This window comes from Falco peregrinus, chromosome 10 (genome assembly GCF_023634155.1).
Source record: "Falco peregrinus isolate bFalPer1 chromosome 10, bFalPer1.pri, whole genome shotgun sequence".
NCBI classification, from domain to species: Eukaryota; Metazoa; Chordata; class Aves; order Falconiformes; family Falconidae; genus Falco; species Falco peregrinus.
Window position 1 is genome coordinate 8,822,860 of NC_073730.1, and position 17,814 is coordinate 8,840,673.

Genomic DNA, 17,814 nt, shown 5'->3' on the forward strand with positions numbered 1-17,814 from the left:
GTGGTGGCCTTGTGAGCTGATGTGTGGACCTGGGCCCAGCCGGCTGCTCCCTGCAAGCTGTTGCTCGGTGCCGGACCGCGGATGGGGCCGCCGCCACCATGTGCAGCGAGGACCCCCAGCCCCGCCGCGGGCTTTGCCCTGCGGTCCCGCACCGGGGGTGGGGGAGTGTCCGCACGGGGGGGGCGTGGCCTCTGCGCGGAGCCCCGCCCCCAGCCGGGGGGTGGCCGCATGCGCAGTGCGCTGCCGTTACCTGTCAGCGGCGGCGAGCGGCGGAGCGGTGGCGGGATGGAGGGGCTCATCCCGCTCGTCAACCGGCTGCAGGACGCCTTCGCGGCGCTGGGGCAGAGCTGCCTGCTCGACCTGCCGCAGATCGCGGTGGTGGGCGGGCAGAGCGCCGGCAAGAGCTCCGTGCTGGAGAACTGCGTCTCCAGGTGAGGGGCGGCGGGCACGGCGCCCCGTCAGCGCCCCGCGCGCCGCTCCCGCCGGCGGGCTCTCCCTCCCCTCCCCAGCTCCAACGGCCGCCGCGCGCGCCCCCGTGGCGGCGGGGGGAGGCCGGTTGCCAGCGGGGATGGCCGGGGGGGGACACCCGGCTGTGCGGCCCCCGGAGGGGGCGAGGCGGGCCCTGGCACGGCGGCAGCGCCCTTGCTGTGCGCGCTGCGGGGAGCCCGCCGCCCCCCCGTCGTGCCTGGGCTGGGGGGTCACCCCTTGTCTGAGGGGAAAAAGGGGCTGAAAGGCCCAAATCCTGACTGCGCCGGGGGCTCGTCGGTTCAGGGGGTTTCACATCGCCGCTGGGGCTTCGAGCCGTCCTAATGCGCGGGTGGGTGCCAGCATCTCTAAAAATTCCTGCCAGAAGGAAGGGGACGCCTTCCTGTGGTCCTTTGAGCGGGCAGGCTGGGTCCTTGGGGATCTCCTGAGGTAAATGTGAACTTCACGTGCTGTTTCATGAAGTTCCTGTTGCCTTTGCCGCAGAGAGCGTGAGGGCTGCTGGCGGGAGGCGGTGGTTTCAGAGCGGAGCTGCAGTCCTTAGCCCGTGCATAGGAACAAAAGTGCTGTTGTGTGTCAGCCGTCAGGGAAACTTTCGCACATGGAGGTCTTCGTTAAAGGTAATATTAAGTGCTGTGTCTTGCCACAGCCTGGCTGTGTGTCAGTCTGCGATAGCTCTTGATACGCAGTGTTAAAATACTGTTGTTCCTTATCGCCACTTCAGACTTTACTCTTTTTGTGTGAAATGTCAGTTCTTCCTCTTTTCTGCTTGAAGACTGTAGCTAACTGCCGATGTTGACAGTACTGCCGATCTCTCAGGTTTAGAAAGTGCAAGTGAGATCCTCAGAAATCACTATTGGCCATCAAATTACTACAGTTTTCTTTAAATGAGTCTTTTTAAAGCATTATTGTAACCTTTTAATCGGTGTGTCTATGAAGCTGTGCAAAGCATGAGTGCTGAGGAGGAAAGACATCTTCATCTTTTCTTGTCAGTAAAGCTGTTTTGGTCCCTGTGGCAAAGCCTTGTCTGGAGTGGCATCCACCTGGGCTCGGGACTGACTGCGGTGGGCTGTGAGCTGGTGGTGTTCTCTGGATCCACCTGTGCTGGTGGAAGAGGCTACTGCTCCCCGATGCTTATCGCTCCTCTGCTAGACGGGCTGGCCCTATCTGATCTGCAGGAGGAGCTGTTCCGTTCAGCGCAGCACGATCCCTCCCCTGCCGCCTCGATGTGCCTGGCTAGAGCAAAATGTGAAGATGAGCCATTTGTCCTAATCTGGCCCATTTGGACAAGAGGCTGGAACCTGCTGCACAAGTGAGATGTGGACTTTTCTAGGAAGACTTATGAAGAAAAGCTAGGGGCGATGACTTTCTTCATCCACGTAGTTCTTCACCATGCAGCCTGCGGGTGCTGCAAGAGAGTCTCTTTGGAGAAGAGCTTACAAATGGCTACGAGGCAGCAGGGTGTCTTTGGCGCATCGGATCTGTAATTTGAATTCTTTCAACCTGGTCTCGGAGCTCCACATCGTTGTTTTATGCAGTAACTTCTTGAGATACACCACTGGCAGAGTTGTAGTACCTCCTGACTTGCAAACTCGGAGCCTATTGCAAATGTGACATTAAAATGCATTACTTCGAAGCTATTCCATGAGACTTAAGCAACTATGTTGTACTCATGCCTTTCCTCTAGACCGAGTGAGTATGTGTGGCCAGCAGATGTGTACTTGCTAAGCTGTGAGAACTTGATTGTGAACCCTCAGAACCAGATTAATGAACATCCATGGGACTGGAAGAGCATTTTGCTTGTCAGATCAGCAGACACAATGGTGTGGCTCTTTTTAGTGAGCCATAGGACATTCCTAGTTTTATGGGATAATGAAGCTGCTGTGTGCAAAAAGAAGTTTATTGCATCCACATCTGTCTTAATATGACATATACAGGTAGCATGTCTCATTGTAGACATGTGTTGCACTCATTTCTTTTTGTTAGAGGCACATTGCATAATGTGTGATTAACAGGGTGAACGTTAACTAATAGTAACACAGCTTTGAAACTCACATCAAAATAAAACAGTCCTAGCATTGCTCGGAAGTTTGAGCATTAATTCTCACATTTTTTGGTTTGGTTTTTCTTGTGGTTTGTTTTTTGTTGTTGTGTTTTTGTTTCTGTTGTTTTTTACCACATGAGTCATTATCATCAGTAGATTTTGAACTCTTGACCTTCAGAGAGGCATTCAAGATCTCCTCAGGAGTAGCTGTAATTGGTAAGAGGAAGCACGCTATCCTCCACGTGGAGGGCAGGGACTTGCTACAAGCCAGCTGTTGGTTGACAACCTGAGTATTTGTTAAGTGGAGTTCTAATGAGGTTAGTAAGGTTAACTCTAGGATCAAACTGCTGTTCTCTGCTGCCTGTAGCCACTAGACCTTTGTGCCTGTTTCAGTCCTCCATGGGGTCTTTGGTTGTGCAAGGATGACTTTTTTTTTCCCACTTGGACAGAGGAAATCTATTTTCTAGCTTGTGGGTGGTATCAGAGTAGGAGCTTCCTTACAGAGCCTAACCAACCAGGAAACATGCTGGGCTATACTGCGTTACCCACCATTTAGTTTATGCTTTGCCATAGTTTTTCAGAAGGGTTGTGAGGAATCTGGCTCTGGCATAGTTCTGTGGGCTGGCAGATGGTTCTGGAAGTGGGATCCAAGTCCTCTGATTTCTGAAACTGCTGAGTGACACGCATCCATTGCTGTCCCCAGGATAGCTTGTTTAGGTGCACACAGCATCCTTAGTTACTCACATCAGTCAGTGAGTACATTGGGATTAGATTGCATGTTTCATCTGCATTAGAGCTGGTGTTGCATGAGGATTGATTCTGCGTGTTTGCTTGCTCCAGGAATTTGTGACGTCCAGAAATACTTACGTCCTTGTAGGTTGGCTCCCAAGGCTGGAGTTTGGGCAGTGTCAAATCTCCCAATGTAGCTGTTACTGTTACTATTTGGGTTAGCACCTGCTAAGGTATTTGGAGAGTTTGCTCTTCGCTTACTGCTCCTCTGTGTGTAAGAAGACTGCTGCTTTTGGTCATCAAGGTCTGTGTTTGAAGGGTTTCCTCTCAGGATTCTGGTTATATTTAGATGGGAACAGAGATTCCAGAGAGCACCTGGGGACAACAGTAATTTCCATTTATGGGTTAGACCTTCATGTGTTCCTAACGGGAATTCATGGCACTTGTTTGAGGAAATGGTATTGACTGAAAAGCAAATGCTCTTCCTGCCTGATTCTCTTTGCCACAAGAGTAAACGTGCCCTTAAAGTACTGACCTGGTGTTTGAAGCAAAGAATCTAGTGCAGTCTTCTGGTAGAGTTTGGTGGGAGAGAGACTGAAAAGTGCCAAGGGGAGTCAAACATCTAATACCAACAGATTGCCAGTGGGGGACAGGCACTTCGCCTGGTCTTAGTCCTTTGCTACAGTTGAGTATAGGACCATGACCTTATACATTGTTTGTGCTTTTTAAACATCTTGCATTTGATAATAATAGGGTTAGTTAAAACTAATGGCAGGAAGCAATCCTTGCAAACTGTATTTGGAGAGAAAGCATTTTCTCTTATTTCATATATCCAAATGGGCCTTTAAGATAACTAAAGGCACAGATGGCAACCTACCTTGTCAGGGCCTCTTTCTGCAGATTTGAATCAGAACCTTATTCTTACAAATAGCTAGAAATTAATAATTAGATTTCAAAGCTGAAAGCTCTTTCTTCCCAGCTTAATATACTATAATCTGCATGTGGCCAAATAATTGTTTTATAAGAGACGTGTACTCTTGTTCATAAGCCTGTCAGTCATCATCAAACAAGCACTTTCGTTTTAAGAGCCTGAGGTCTGGTTTTGTAATACAGCTTTTTCATCTGAGACGCTTTTGATAATCTTACGGCTGATGCATGTTGTATAGCTATTTATTATGACACATGTACTATTTTTTCTTTTCTCTCCACCCCCCCACCCCCCAAAATTACAATTCCTTGTGCACTCAGCTCATTCTTTTTTGCTTGAGATGGCGGTTGTGAAAAGACTGCATTGAGTCATTAGGGGAAGAGAAAGGACTTTAAATCTGGCTGTTGAAACAGAGAATTTCTCCAAAGAAAGTAGACATGTACCTAGGTTATGTGCTTCCTGAGGGAGATACAGTTAAAATTGGTGCAGAAATTTTATTCTTTTAGTTACTAGTCATCAGCAGAAAAACTTTTTTACAGATTCTCTCCTTTTGTGAAACAGGCATGAAAAAGCTAAGCAGCTGGAGATCCAAACTGAAATGTGGCGCTTTGTATTCCTTTTTTAATCTTAAGGATCTTCTGGAAATGAGAATCAGCCACTCCTTTTCCTGACTAATTAAGTCATTGTACAGCTGTATTGAGTGTATTAGTCTAGTTATCAAAATATTCTGGTACACTGAAAGCAAGAATTGTTTCTATGTATTCCATTAAATAGCAGCAGAAGCAGATGAGACAGTAGCTCATTTACATTTCTTCCCCAAATATATTCTTACATTTAGAGGGTGCAGAACAAACGTGGCCATTTAGGTGGGATATAGATGGCCTAGTTCTGCCCTTAACTGTAACTCTATTGTGGATTTTAAGTTTATTTTCTTGAGAATTGATATATGCAAACTAAAGCAAATGTGTAATTAAAACCAGAAACATAAAGAAATATGCTGGTTATTCCCTACCCCCACCCAAAGTAAAGTAAAAGTTTTCCTCTAAAACTGCTTTGAGGATCCGTGTCTCTTATTTCTGGTATTTAAATTTTACCAACTGAAAGATTTCTTCTGTTTTAAGAAAAGCTTTGCTCTGTAATGAGGCATAGTATTGTGAGCCCTGACCTATATTCTGGCATTTAAGTTCAATGTATCAAGCAGTTTACAGATATGCTAAATCAATAAGTAACACTTTAACACTTTTGTAAAGAGTACCAGTGAGAATACATATGCATTGGGTCTTAGTATAACTTTGACATACCATGTACAGTTAGGGCATTGTAGTGGTTAAGTGAACACAAGTTCAGTATTTGAAGTCTGAGACCTAGACTTAAGAAAAACCTCAAAGCCCTGCAAAAAGTGACCCTCAAAAATCCCAGTCTGGTCTTGAGCTCCTTAGGAGGAATCAGTGCTACAAATTCAGTGGCAGTTGCTACTGGAAGTTCAGTCCATCAAGGTACTGAAGGTGACTGCACATCTCTGACCGTTTTTAAAGGTGAATCATCATCTAGTGAGAGGTTTGTGTGGGTTTTTTTCTTTTTCTTTCAGACCACAGGTATTCACTTCTTAACTAAGTTTTCCTGATTCTTAATACAGAGACAGTTCTGAAGATTCAACAGATTGTCTGACTCTGCAAGCTGTTATATAAAGTTATAAATCCCCATACTTGCCGCCCTCAGGGATGAGCCTGTACCCAGGGTTTTGTAGTGTTGAAATCAACAAATAACAAGCACCTTTGTTGTCTTGCTGTTTCTTGATGGGCATTGCTCCTGCTAATGTTTCAAGCTTATGTTATTTTCTCTGTAGATGAAATGGCAAACAAGGCTTTCCAGTTCAGATAAACAGATGTTAATAATATGATTGTTTGGACATTCACCTGTAAACATAGGGAGTGATGCTGCTATGGATTACAGCTGTGAAGTAGAAGTATGGACACTGTTGTCTTTTCTGCCACCGATTTACTGTATGACCTCAAACTGGTTTTTAAACCTTACCTGCATCTGTATCCACATGTATATGCCTCGATTCTTTACTCTGCCTTAATTGTATGTAGAATTTATATTTTTATTCCTTTATTTTTAAGTTGCTTCTATTTCTAAAGGAAGAGGTTAGCATATAATCTTAAAATCAATGTGTGATAACTGTGATTGTAGTGTAAAACTTGTTATGCATTTCTCTGCTTTGTGTAATGGCTGCTTTAGATATATATATGGCACCAAAACTGAGTATTGTATTCTGCTTTCAACAGCTGAGACGTAACAATGCTTCTTCTTCCCAAAAAGGGACCCTTGCTGGTGTTTAGCTTGTGCCTCTAACTTCTTAGTTGTTGAGAGAGAGAGTGTTTGTGGTATCCATCAGTTAATCAGTGAGCAAATTGATTATACTCCTTTATGTATTCATGGGTTTATTAAACAACGTCTGCCTAGATTGCAAGCATAAAGGAACAGAAGCCATTTTTGCTTTTTTCTTTTTTTCTATTTTTCTGTTTTTTAAAACAGTGCATTTCAAAATAAGGTGGCCTAGTAAACAGAAGCCTGTGCACTCATCTTGTTTGCCATGCTGATGTGTAGTGAGTTACTGGGAATCCTTTTAATGCTGGGTGTCTGCAGTGTAAAGCCTGTAGTGTAAATATGCTGAGAACAGGAAATGAGCATTATTTAACTGTGACCTTGCATCTTTTTCTTCGGCAAGTTGCATTGAGATGAACAAGGCAGCATTATTGAACTAGAGAGGAGCAAAATCCCATTTAACTGCATGCTGGGCTTTGATGTACTGCCAAGTACTGTTGTCTGTGATAGCCTCTGGGATGCAAAGGAGACTCTAGCTGTAGATAAGAGTCAGCTGAAATGTCTAGTGATAATGTCAGCTTTTATAATTTGTGTGTGGAAGTTATGCTTTTAATTCATTACCTGGCATGGTATATCTGCATCCTGGTTCCTGTGCAAAATCACCATGATTTCTTCCTTCACATATGCAGGAGATTTACTATTTGCTGTAAGACAGCTAGGTTTCCACTCTTGTAGATGATACAATTGAAGCTAGATTAACCTTAAGCACTTGGTACTTTGTTTACTATGTACAGTGCAGATGCCTAAGAATGCACACGTATTTATTCAGTGGTGCTTAGCTATAGAGGGTGCTATATATATATGGTCTGTGTATAACTTGCTTGCAGAGAATGGGCAGGGCTCTGTGTGGCAAGCGTGAGAACAACTGTAAGACTGCTCTAGCCTCTGCTGCACGACAGTGGATGAAATGGGCTATGTTCCAGATCTGTTTGGCAGCCAAGCTGGAAGCTGCTGAAGAAATTTTAGCATAATCCATCAGAGGCAGTGTTATGCCCTTGCATGCTCACCTGTTAGTTTGTTCAGGTGCTAGACAAATGTTGACAGAAGATCCCCAATGTCAGATCTGGGAAACAGGCTGGAAAGCCTTAGGAGTCTGGGCTTGAGACCTCCAGCATTATGACTTTGTTAGCGTTCGGGGAAGCATCATCATCAAACACTGTTTTGGTCAGACTTTTAGTATCATTTTTTCTTGTGGTAATAATTCAGTTTCTGGTGAGCAAAGAGATGGGAGATTGTGGCTGATACCGAATTTCAGTATTTGGCTACACAGACTTTACATTGGCATAGACAATATATTTGTTTGCACATGCTGCAGGCTCAAAGCAGGATAAATGGCCAGGTAAAAAAAGGATGAAATGGCTAGAGACGAGAAGTTGTTTGAGAGACTTGAATCACTTGTTTTGGAAACATCCCCCTTCTCCCTTCCTTCTGTAATTGTCTCTCTATAAATTCAGGCTGTGTTTATACTGCAGTTCCCATTGTGTATGCATTCTGGAGGGAGTAGAAGAATTGTATCCAGTTACATTCTAGCTCTGCAAAATAATGTGAAATGGCTTATATTGTACCAAGAAAGGTGATCGTACAGTTTGACACCTTGTTCGCCACAAAAGAGGTAAATGTATTTTCACAATGCTTCTGAAGAGGCGAAGTTTTTTGGACTTGGATGTGACGTAGGTGGTTGTATGCTGTACCACTAAGTAGTCTGTGTAGATGGATATGAGTTCAAGACAGTGTGATTTGGGAGGAAGGGCAGGAGCTTATTTTGTCTGTGTGTTTGATGGCAGCACTGAAATTTGCAATATCTAAAATTTTTGTCATGACAGAATCTTCAGAGGTGAATTATTTGCTATATGCAACTAATTGTATAGTAGTTAGCTGTTATGCCTGCAGTGTTGGGGACATGTTGTTTTCTTTCTGATCCTTGCAATCAGATTATCTTTTTTTTCTGTTTATATCTGATTATATTATGGAGGAAAATGTTTTACTCAAATCTTTTCTAAAGAAACATTGTTAATAGTATTTGGCAGATGTGATTAAAAAGCCCCAACTTCTATTTAGAGTACTGACAATAATTTAAAGTGAGTGAAGAAATTTTGTTGTTTATTTCTTGTATTGAGATACAAAATCTTGATGCATTAGTATTCATCCTGAGAATGGATGGGCTTTTATGCACCAACATCCTATGCAAATCAGTCCTTTCCTAAAGGCAAATGTATCTGATTAAGGAGAATACAGTTGTCCTGCAAAGTCTGCTTTATTCTTTTCGACACAAAAATTCTGAGAATTGTTGGGGGTTTTTTTGTGTTTTGTGGTGCTCCCCCCTCCCAACCCCTGCTTGGAATTGATGGAGAGCACCATTGGGCAGGAAATAGCAGAAGCTTTTGTACAATCTTAAAAGAGAAAGAGGAAAAAGGGCATTTTCACAAATGGAATTAGGATGATGCAGCAAAGTTTTGGATGCCTGCCAGGGAGGACAGATGCATCATGCATACAGTGGCTTGCCGACGAGACTGCACATTGGCAACTTCCCGATCTGTTAATACCGCAAGCCTACAGCCTGAGCATAATCACTGCAAACAGAGCAGCGTTCATCTTAGCACTTTTATGTTTTTGCCTGGCAAGTTTTCATAGCTGTGTATGGCAAGTTTTCAGTCCTATAAACATTATTGAGACTTTAAAAGTTTTTATCACCTAAGAGATTTTTATTTTTTTTTAATACTAGGAAGTGCGTTTTCTTTCCTTGCTTCCGTGAACAGGCTTCCTTTTTTCTGTGCAGGAATGCAATGGGAGATACTGTCACTGCTATCAAAATATGATGTTAGATGTGGGGTACTAATAATGGTCTGTGCCTTCTTACATGGGTGTCCCTTACTTCGGAGATTCTGTTGACTCCAGTTGTCTTTAACAGACTTTAACAGACTTCACCACTGGGACTAGAGTAATTTTTGGCACTGATTTTCTCATAGCCCTATAAAGTTTACTTTAATGGGGGAGATGTAATGATTTCTGGTTGCTTATTGAGTAGAAATGCTGCTGCTACTTAAAGAAAGCATCTTCCATATATTGAGAGAAGTATAAAGACAATGACTTCTAAGCCTGCTCTGTCTCCAACCTTCTACATGAAGGGGAAATCTCAAACTTTGCTTTCTTGCCTTAATGGTGCCAAAGCTGTCACTGAACTTAGCTGGTAGGGAAGTGCCCAGCTAGCGTGACTGAAATCCCTTGCCATCTTATTTGAAGTTCTTCAAGGGCTTTTCAAAAATACCTTGTTTCTCACCTTTAGAGTCAATGCTCATCGTATTTCCATGGTTAGATCTGCTTGGGTGGATTGTTTTGTACCGTTCTCCTCTGTTTTTATGTATAGTTGGTCTCAACTCCATAAAAGGGTGAGGGATAAGAGACACAAAGAGACCTTTTAGGCAGCTAGGTTGTAGTGCTGTGCAAGAGTTTCAAGAATATTATTTTTTTTATTATTATTATTGATTCAACTTGTGTGCTTACTTGAAAGCGATGGATAAGATAATTGGGATGTTCCTGCTTTGGCTATTCAGTTCCAGTAGTTAAGCAGTGGTGATCAAGGACATCTCTGGGTTGGAAAATGGCTTCTCGAAGATGTGAAGTTTATCCACCCTGCTTGAAAGGAGGAGATAGTTAACAACCCTAGGATGTCCGGATACTCAGTTTCTCACTCCTAAAGACATGGCCAAACTGCATGGGCTGTAATGTGTAGTTCCTGCTCCTGGATATTGGACTACATCTTGATTCAGCCGGTTAATTAAAATGATCTCTCAGTTGAGGGAAGATTTACCTTGAAAGAATAGTTACTGCAAACTGAGACCAAACTTCATTAGAGAACTCAAACTAGACCCTAAAGTGTTGTGATAAGGATGCCAGCATCTATGCTGTGTGGTTTACAAAAAAAACCTTGGCAAAACTGGTGTTGAACTTCAGTAGCCAATACATCTCAGACCACTAAAAAGTCCACAGCCTCTTAATGCATTTATCTTGCCTAGTAGGCCTAATCAAGATAGGTACCATTGGCCTTCAGTAAAGAGGATTAATTATTTTGTTCACCTTCATGTAAGCCCCCTTATCTTAGGCTGAGATTTTGCAGCCGTTGAACAAAGCTGTGGGAGACGCTCTTGATTGGCAGACATTGTGGCAAAACAAAAAACACTCTTCTGTAACTAATGCAAGGAGGTGAGGGATCAAGTGGTGACTGATAATAAGAATTGGTCTCTGTGCTTTGAGCTAATGAGGAACAATATATAGAGACAAATATCAGTGTGATGTATACTACTATATTACTGGAGAAAAAAAAAAAGGTACATGGTTGAGAACGTCAAAGCACAACAGAGGTAGTGCCTTAAAGCTTTTGAGATTTCTTGAAAATGTGTCCCGGGGTTATCTTTGTACTGTCATTTGGAGGGTAGAGGAGTTATGCTCCTGAAACCACTAAGGAAAGATAAATAGTCATGTCTAGTGTCAGTGATGACAAGCCTGTTCTCAGAAAGTACTTCACCCAATGTTCCAAATTTAATTCCTAAGAAAGCCACTGCTTAAATGCAAAGTACATTTCCCATCACTTGGACTTACCTTGCTCTGTAATAAACAGAAATGTGTGAAGGATCTCCTGCTGAGTCCTCTGTGATGTTGGTGAGCACCAAAGCAAGAGCAGGCGAGATAGAATGAGTGTGCATACTTTCAGCATTAAGTGTTCTTTAGTTATAAATTCACTGGTTTTGGCTTATGGGTTTTAAAAAGTGAACCTGAGGAAAGAAGTTAGAAATTATTAATGTGTCTCCTCCGTAGGCTTGCACTGGACCATGCTTTTCTGTGTTTTGGTTTTTTTTGTAGCACTTTGAGGCTAAACATGATAAATGCCAGAAAAATGAAAGCCTTTTGTAGTACTATTTGCCACAGAGCCAGGAGATGCTTGGCTATATAGGTATGTGTAAGTGTTCACTGTGAATCAGTGTGTTCTTTCACACAAGATACGGCCATTCAGCAGCCACCGTGAGCCACAAGTGCTCCTAGTGTGCCAGACTGGAGTTGTATAAAACAATAAACACTGTGTTGGAAAAAGGCCTGGGAAAACTGTTGGCTTTGGGCATAATTGCTTCCTATTGCAACTGGAGCTGTGTTGCAGTCCTTGGGAATAGAGAGCTGTGTGGAATGCTACGACAGCAGTGGTGTTCATTTCAGCTGCTCATGGAATGTGGTCTTTCTGCATTGGAGGAAAGGTTAGGGTTTTGGGATGAACTTTGAGTTAGTGGAAAAACTTTTATGAGTAACATTACTAATGTTGTTTGGCAAAATGAAATAGATGTAGGTGAGCCATTTGTGATCTTCTGTGAGAGAATTACGGCTCTTGTACTGAGCCTGTCTGGTTTCCATCCTTTGTGAAAAATGGGGAGTCTTTCTTTCCAGGGACTTCTGATTTTTCTGACAATTCATCACTCTGTTTTACTTGTTCTTAGCTCTTTAATGCAGTTACTGTGTAATCATTGACATTTTCCTCCATTATTTGATTTCTTGGATTCCTCTTATGTTTTATATGAATTAATTACATTGGTATAAATGTAAATTAATCACCATTTCTCCTGTGTAATACTGACTGCATAACTGAGGAAAGTGCAGAATATTTCTCAGTACTATACTGGCAAAGTATAGCAGATTTAAGTTACTGTTTTGAAACCATGATTAAATTTTAAGTGGTGAGGCATCATCGCCCTTCATACAAACTCAGGATTCTTCTGTTTTGTCTTTTTTTTTTTTTTTTTTTTAACATAATAAATAGTGCTAGTGTGCTAGAGAGCTCTTCAATGAAAACTGTTGCCCTACCTGGAAATCCCTTTGGAAATATTATGTTTGTATTTTGTTTGATATGTGTTCTTTTCTTTGTAAGTATAGCCCTGCATTATAATGAGACAACCTCACTGAAGGAGCCCACATCTAGTTTGCTTTTCAGCATTTCACTATGGTTTCTGCCCTTTCTGAAATGTGGAAGGGTGTTCATCTCTCTTCCAGGGGACTCTTCTCATTAATGGATTGTCCAATTACTTTTTCAGCTTGTTTGCTTTCTGAAAATCAGTCAAAGAGGGTATGATAAAGGAAAGACAACATACAGAGACGTGAACTTTCTTTTCTTTTTATTTCTTTTTTTTTTTCTTACAATAAAGTTATGTACTGTAGCAAAGACCAGAACCCTGTAGTCTTGTTATGAACTGCTAATGGTATGGCCTTTGAGAACCTGCATCACCATCCTGTGATACCAGTTTTTGAGACTTGGGGTTTAGCAAGTCCAATTCAAACTAATATCTGTTACCTATACACATTAAACAAATGTTTCAGTAGATACACTTGTCCAGATTGCTGATATTGGAAACGAGGCAGTATTGGAGAGTGAAGACAGTACAGTTTGTTATGCAGTTAGACATGAGCTTTATAGCTTTTGGGGTTAAAAATTATTTGGCCTTGAAAATATTTTGCTTTTGGAAATATTTAATGGTATTCTAACAGACGAGTGCATTCTAAGATTTAAGAGTTACTGAAGTGATGTTCTGGCAGACCTGGCTGTGTGCATCTTATTTGTATGTGATACATTCAGTACTGGCTAGGCAACACTGGACGGGCTTTGCAACTGGTCTCTGAACTGTCATGTCACAGCACTGAGCTAGTATAGCTGTTGTCAGCAGAGTGCCTTTTGCTGAAAAGTCTCTGAGAATAAACATGTAAAAGTAGTTTGATTCTTAATGTAGGATGCATATCTTTTAAAGGAGCGTTATCTTTCATTCTTAGCTTTATTCTTGCACAATGTGTTTCATTCTGATTTCCTTGTTACTGTTAAGTGATCTTGCAGTCGTGCACGCAGGTGCTCACAGGCTCGCTCCCCTCACCACAGAAGACAGTCTTTTATCTCCCGTGTCAGTGTCTTGTGCACAAATTCTCAGGCATGTGTTTTGTTCTAGATGGATTTCTTTGTAGCTGCTTCAACTCTGATGTAATTTTTCTCCCAGCTGTCTCTGTATGCATCTGTACACATTGACCAAAAGCTGCTGAAAAGCAACTGTCTCAAACCTGTCCTTAAAAGAATCGTGCTGCTCTGACATAGAGGGGCATCAGCCTTTTGGTCAGAAGGAGCCCTCGTGACTTGGCTGTGTTCAGTCCTATTATATTTCTTGGTGCTGAAGTTACTTTTTTTCTTCCTTCTTTAAGAAACATTTTATTTAAGTAGGCATTTTATGGAAAAATGAGGGTGTGGGGCCATTCCTAATACACTGTTTTTTTTTTTTTTCAGTGCCACTGACAAACCCTGTGTAGAATGCTTTCCATAGCAAGGCGGGGGGGGGGGGGGGGGGGGGGGGGGGGGGGAGGGAGAAGACCTGCATCCTGTCTTGTGGATATCAAAGTAGGCATTTCTGCAGAAGCAGTTGTACAATATTTAATCTGATTCCTTTGCTGCTAGAATTGTAATGTGGTACTATTTTGCTTTTCCTAAAAAAGTGCAAGTTATGTCCCAGATTTGACTGACTTTTCTGTGTGTGCTCAAAGAAGTGCCTTTTTCTAGAAGCAGAGTTTATGTATTTATTTGTAACATCTAATTTGAGGTGCACAGATGCCATTGCCTTGTGTCTGAACCTGAAATTTCAAATGTTTAAAAATAAATAAAAAAATTTCTCCATCCCTGGGGGGGGGCAGGTCGATGTCTCTTTCATAGAGGTAAAATAACCATTCAAGTAGTTAATGGCAGGAGGGGGGAGTTTTTTCCTGAACTGTCCCCATGATCCCCTTCTTACCCTCATTCTCAGTGTTTTTTTCCTCTTCAGACTTCACATTTGAAGCAGAAACATTACGCTTTTCAGCTCACACTGTTTAGTTGGTTATGTGATCAACACAGCTCACCCTCTCACCAAGCAGGAATGTCTCTCTGCTGATGCTTGCTTGAACAGATGATGGGCTTTTTGACAATAGTTCAAATTATTAGAGAGTGTTATTGAATGCCATCTATTTTGGGAATGTTAAGAGGTTGTTCTGAAGGAAAATGGTTGTCTTAAATTTCTTTGTTATTTTGCTGTTGAGGAAAGGCTGGTGTTGTATAACTAGGAGTTGCATTGATGCAGTGTTCTTTGTCGCTCAATGTGCTTAGTCTGAAACAGAAAATCATTAAGTCTTTCCAGCCTTTGACTCCCTGAAGGATTTTACTGCCTCATGTGGTGTGGCAGAGGACCCTAGTTTGTTTTGTGTGATCAGTTTGTCCTGAATAGCAATTCCTTTTAGCTTCTTGATGGGAAAATGCCTTTTTTTTTTTTTTTTAATCAGACATGAAATGCTTGAAACTATAATCTCAATAGGGTTTTCTACATCCTGTGTTACTGTCATTTCAGTGCATACAGAGGAATGAGTATGTTCCTGTTACAATTTTCTCCTCTTCCCCCTGAGAAAATATCAGTAGATGGTACTTCACAGAGACACGGGTTTCTCTCCATTGATAGGTACTGAAATTACAATAGACCTTTTTGAAGGCCTTTGGCATCTCCTTGAGCTAGTTCTTGTATCCTGTTGCTGTCTCAAGTGTTGTAAAACATCACAGCAAATTTAAATCAGTAGCCTGATGTTTTTGCATTATCTTTGTTTTAGAGATTATTTGAATATCTAATTATTTGTGCTTTTGCCTGCAGATCTGTGTTCCAGTATAGAAGTTTAACAAGCTAGTTTGTGTTCAAACAGCCTCTCCATTTGTGGTGTGCTTTTTATCTTTATTTTGCAGAATAATCACACTGTAAGCGCATGTTAACAGGTACTGAGAATGTAAGACTTTGTTAGAAATTGTTTCAGTCAAAATGCTGGAAAGTTCTAAAGTGGTGTGGTGCACAGCTGACAGCTAGTCTTGTTCCTCAGAGCCTTAGAACTGCTTGTTTATGTGATTTTTTTTTAAATTTATTTATTTTTTTTATTTATGTTTACATGTTAGTTTGAAAAGGAGTTCTTCAGAGCTTGCATCATGGCTAGAGTTGCCATACTTCTCTTCTGCAGGCTGCCAAAGCTTTGTTACCTTTTGGTGCCTGTGGAAAGAGGTTCACTGTTGCATTCCTGAGCCTCTTTACCTGTGACTCCTCAAGACCTAATATCTTCTGATTTGCACAAATAATATCCTGAAGTTTGATGCAGCATTTGTGTGTTTTGTTTTCATAGGTGTACCTTCTAGGCTTGTTTTAAACCTTGTAGGTTTGTGTGCTGCCTTAAAGGAACTGCTAAAATCAGGCATCTGTTAAGTAGCAGAAGGTCAGTATGACGATATGCAGTGATTATAATCATTGTAAGATGTGGCTTCTCAAGTGGCTTGAGCAGACCCATCTGAGCAGTTCTGACTAAAGGGCTAACAGGGCTGTATCTTGCTTCCTTTTAGTGTTGTCATTCTCCCTACCCTTGCCAAACAAACATGCTGCACATTCCTGCCTCACCCTTTGTACTGGCACTAGCACATGTGATAATACGGTCACCCTCATAAGCTCTGTGATTTGACTGACAATCCATGCTCTAACCATTTGCTGCATTGCTTTTCACCTGAGCTGGAGAGGTGAGTTAGCAATGCTGCTAAGGCAAGCAAGAAAGTGATACAGCATCCCTGCTATGGTAGGAAAAAAGGAGGAGATTTCAATGAACTTAAGCTGATAGTGGAACTATTTACCTTTGAATTTTATTCCTCTGAGGCACCCTTCACAGCCCCTCACTGAACGTCTTGTGAAGGTTTGTAAGAGTATAATAGGTATGGGAACTGGGGAAGACCCTGGAAAAAAAAGTCTGTTATTTTGCTTTGGGTTTCTGATCACTGGTTTTGCAACTAACAATTGGTTGAAAGTTTTTCTAGGGTTTCAGTTGCGTAGGGAGTCTCCCTGTCTTTGGAGGCATGGAAAGGATCATGGGGATGCATAATGACATGACAGAGTTGCTGTCTTGGCTTCATTGCTTGCTTTCTGGTCCAAGGGCACTCCTTCCTGCTGTCCCAGAGTACTTCTAGTGTTCAGCTTTCACTCGAAAACTGGGTGCGTGTGTTGCTGGAAACGTTATTTGAGGATTTGAACCGGCAGAAGTGTGTGAAGGAGTAGGTGCAGAGTCCTGGTAATTTGGTTTGGCCAGAGCTTTGGTGTGGTATGAGAGAGGCTGTGTGTTCATATGTCCATATCCTCTACAAATAAGGTATATGGTGCAGACATGTTTATTTTGGAGAGCCTGATAAATGTGGGCATGGCTTCAGGTACTCTTACTATGCAAGGTGACTTTTGAGATGTTATGTGTGATTGTCATGAAGAAAGAGAATTGGTAATACCCTGAGACAGTAATTTAGTTTTAAAAGGTGTTTATCTAATTAATGACTTGCTGCTATCTTGAACCAAAATTAACAGCCCTACTTTATAGTAGTGTTTGATGTAAATCTGTCCCCACCAAATTTCCATTTTTATTGCAGCTGAAGGGATAGAAGAGGTTCTAAATTAGTCCACTATCTTATATAACTGGACAATGCTTTCAGGGCAGTAATTATTATTTTTTTTTTAATGTTTCTAGGGATTTTCTTCCACGAGGTTCTGGAATTGTAACAAGACGACCATTGGTCCTGCAACTCATCACTGCCAAAACAGGTAAACTCCTCCTCTTTTTGGTTCAATGCCTGGAAAAAGTGCTGATGTACTTCAGCAGGAGTTAAAAGAAATTCCAGAAAAACTTTAGTTGCACCTTTTTTCACACTGCTTGACTGGAACAAAGGCCCACTGCTTCAAAACTGTATGCTCAGGACCAACTAATCTCATTGTCCCATCTGGGAAAACATAAAATCTAAATCCTATAGTAAATTTAACCCAAGATCAAACTTGAAGAAGTGGAGAAACATTATTACATACAAAGTGTTTTAGAAATTAGCTTTTGATTTATTCATTTCTTGATGAGCTTTACAGTTGTATTAGTTAATACACCGAAATTGCTGTACTTCTACCTTTAACTCGTGCTCCAGTGTACACAGATTTGATTCCACGCAGCTTGTTTTCATGATTTGTCTTTTTTGGTTGGGCTTACTGCACTAAGTAGAGCAGAAGGTAGACTGGGGGATAACAGAAGGTAGACTGGGAGATAACAAGGTTTCTGTGTATTTGTCTGGTTGAAAATAAGAATACAGTATGGTATACCACTGAGCTGTGTTGACGTATTGAGATCTTTCATCAGAATTCACCACTCGTACTCTTCCAAG

The 17,814-nt window shown here is 41.8% G+C and overlaps 1 protein-coding gene across 3 annotated transcripts in view; it reads left to right on the forward strand.

Moving 5' to 3' along the window:
• The first annotated feature begins 209 nt into the window (after positions 1-209).
• DNM3 (dynamin 3) overlaps positions 210-17,814 on the forward strand; it is a 187,147-nt gene continuing 169,542 nt past the window's right edge. For all 3 annotated transcript variants that reach the window (XM_055815066.1, XM_055815064.1, XM_055815065.1), the window contains exons 1-2: positions 210-431; positions 17,139-17,212. In XM_055815066.1, the coding sequence (XP_055671041.1) occupies positions 229-431; positions 17,139-17,212 (277 nt within the window). In that variant the 5' untranslated portion in view covers positions 210-228. The remainder of the gene's footprint in view (positions 432-17,138; positions 17,213-17,814) is intronic.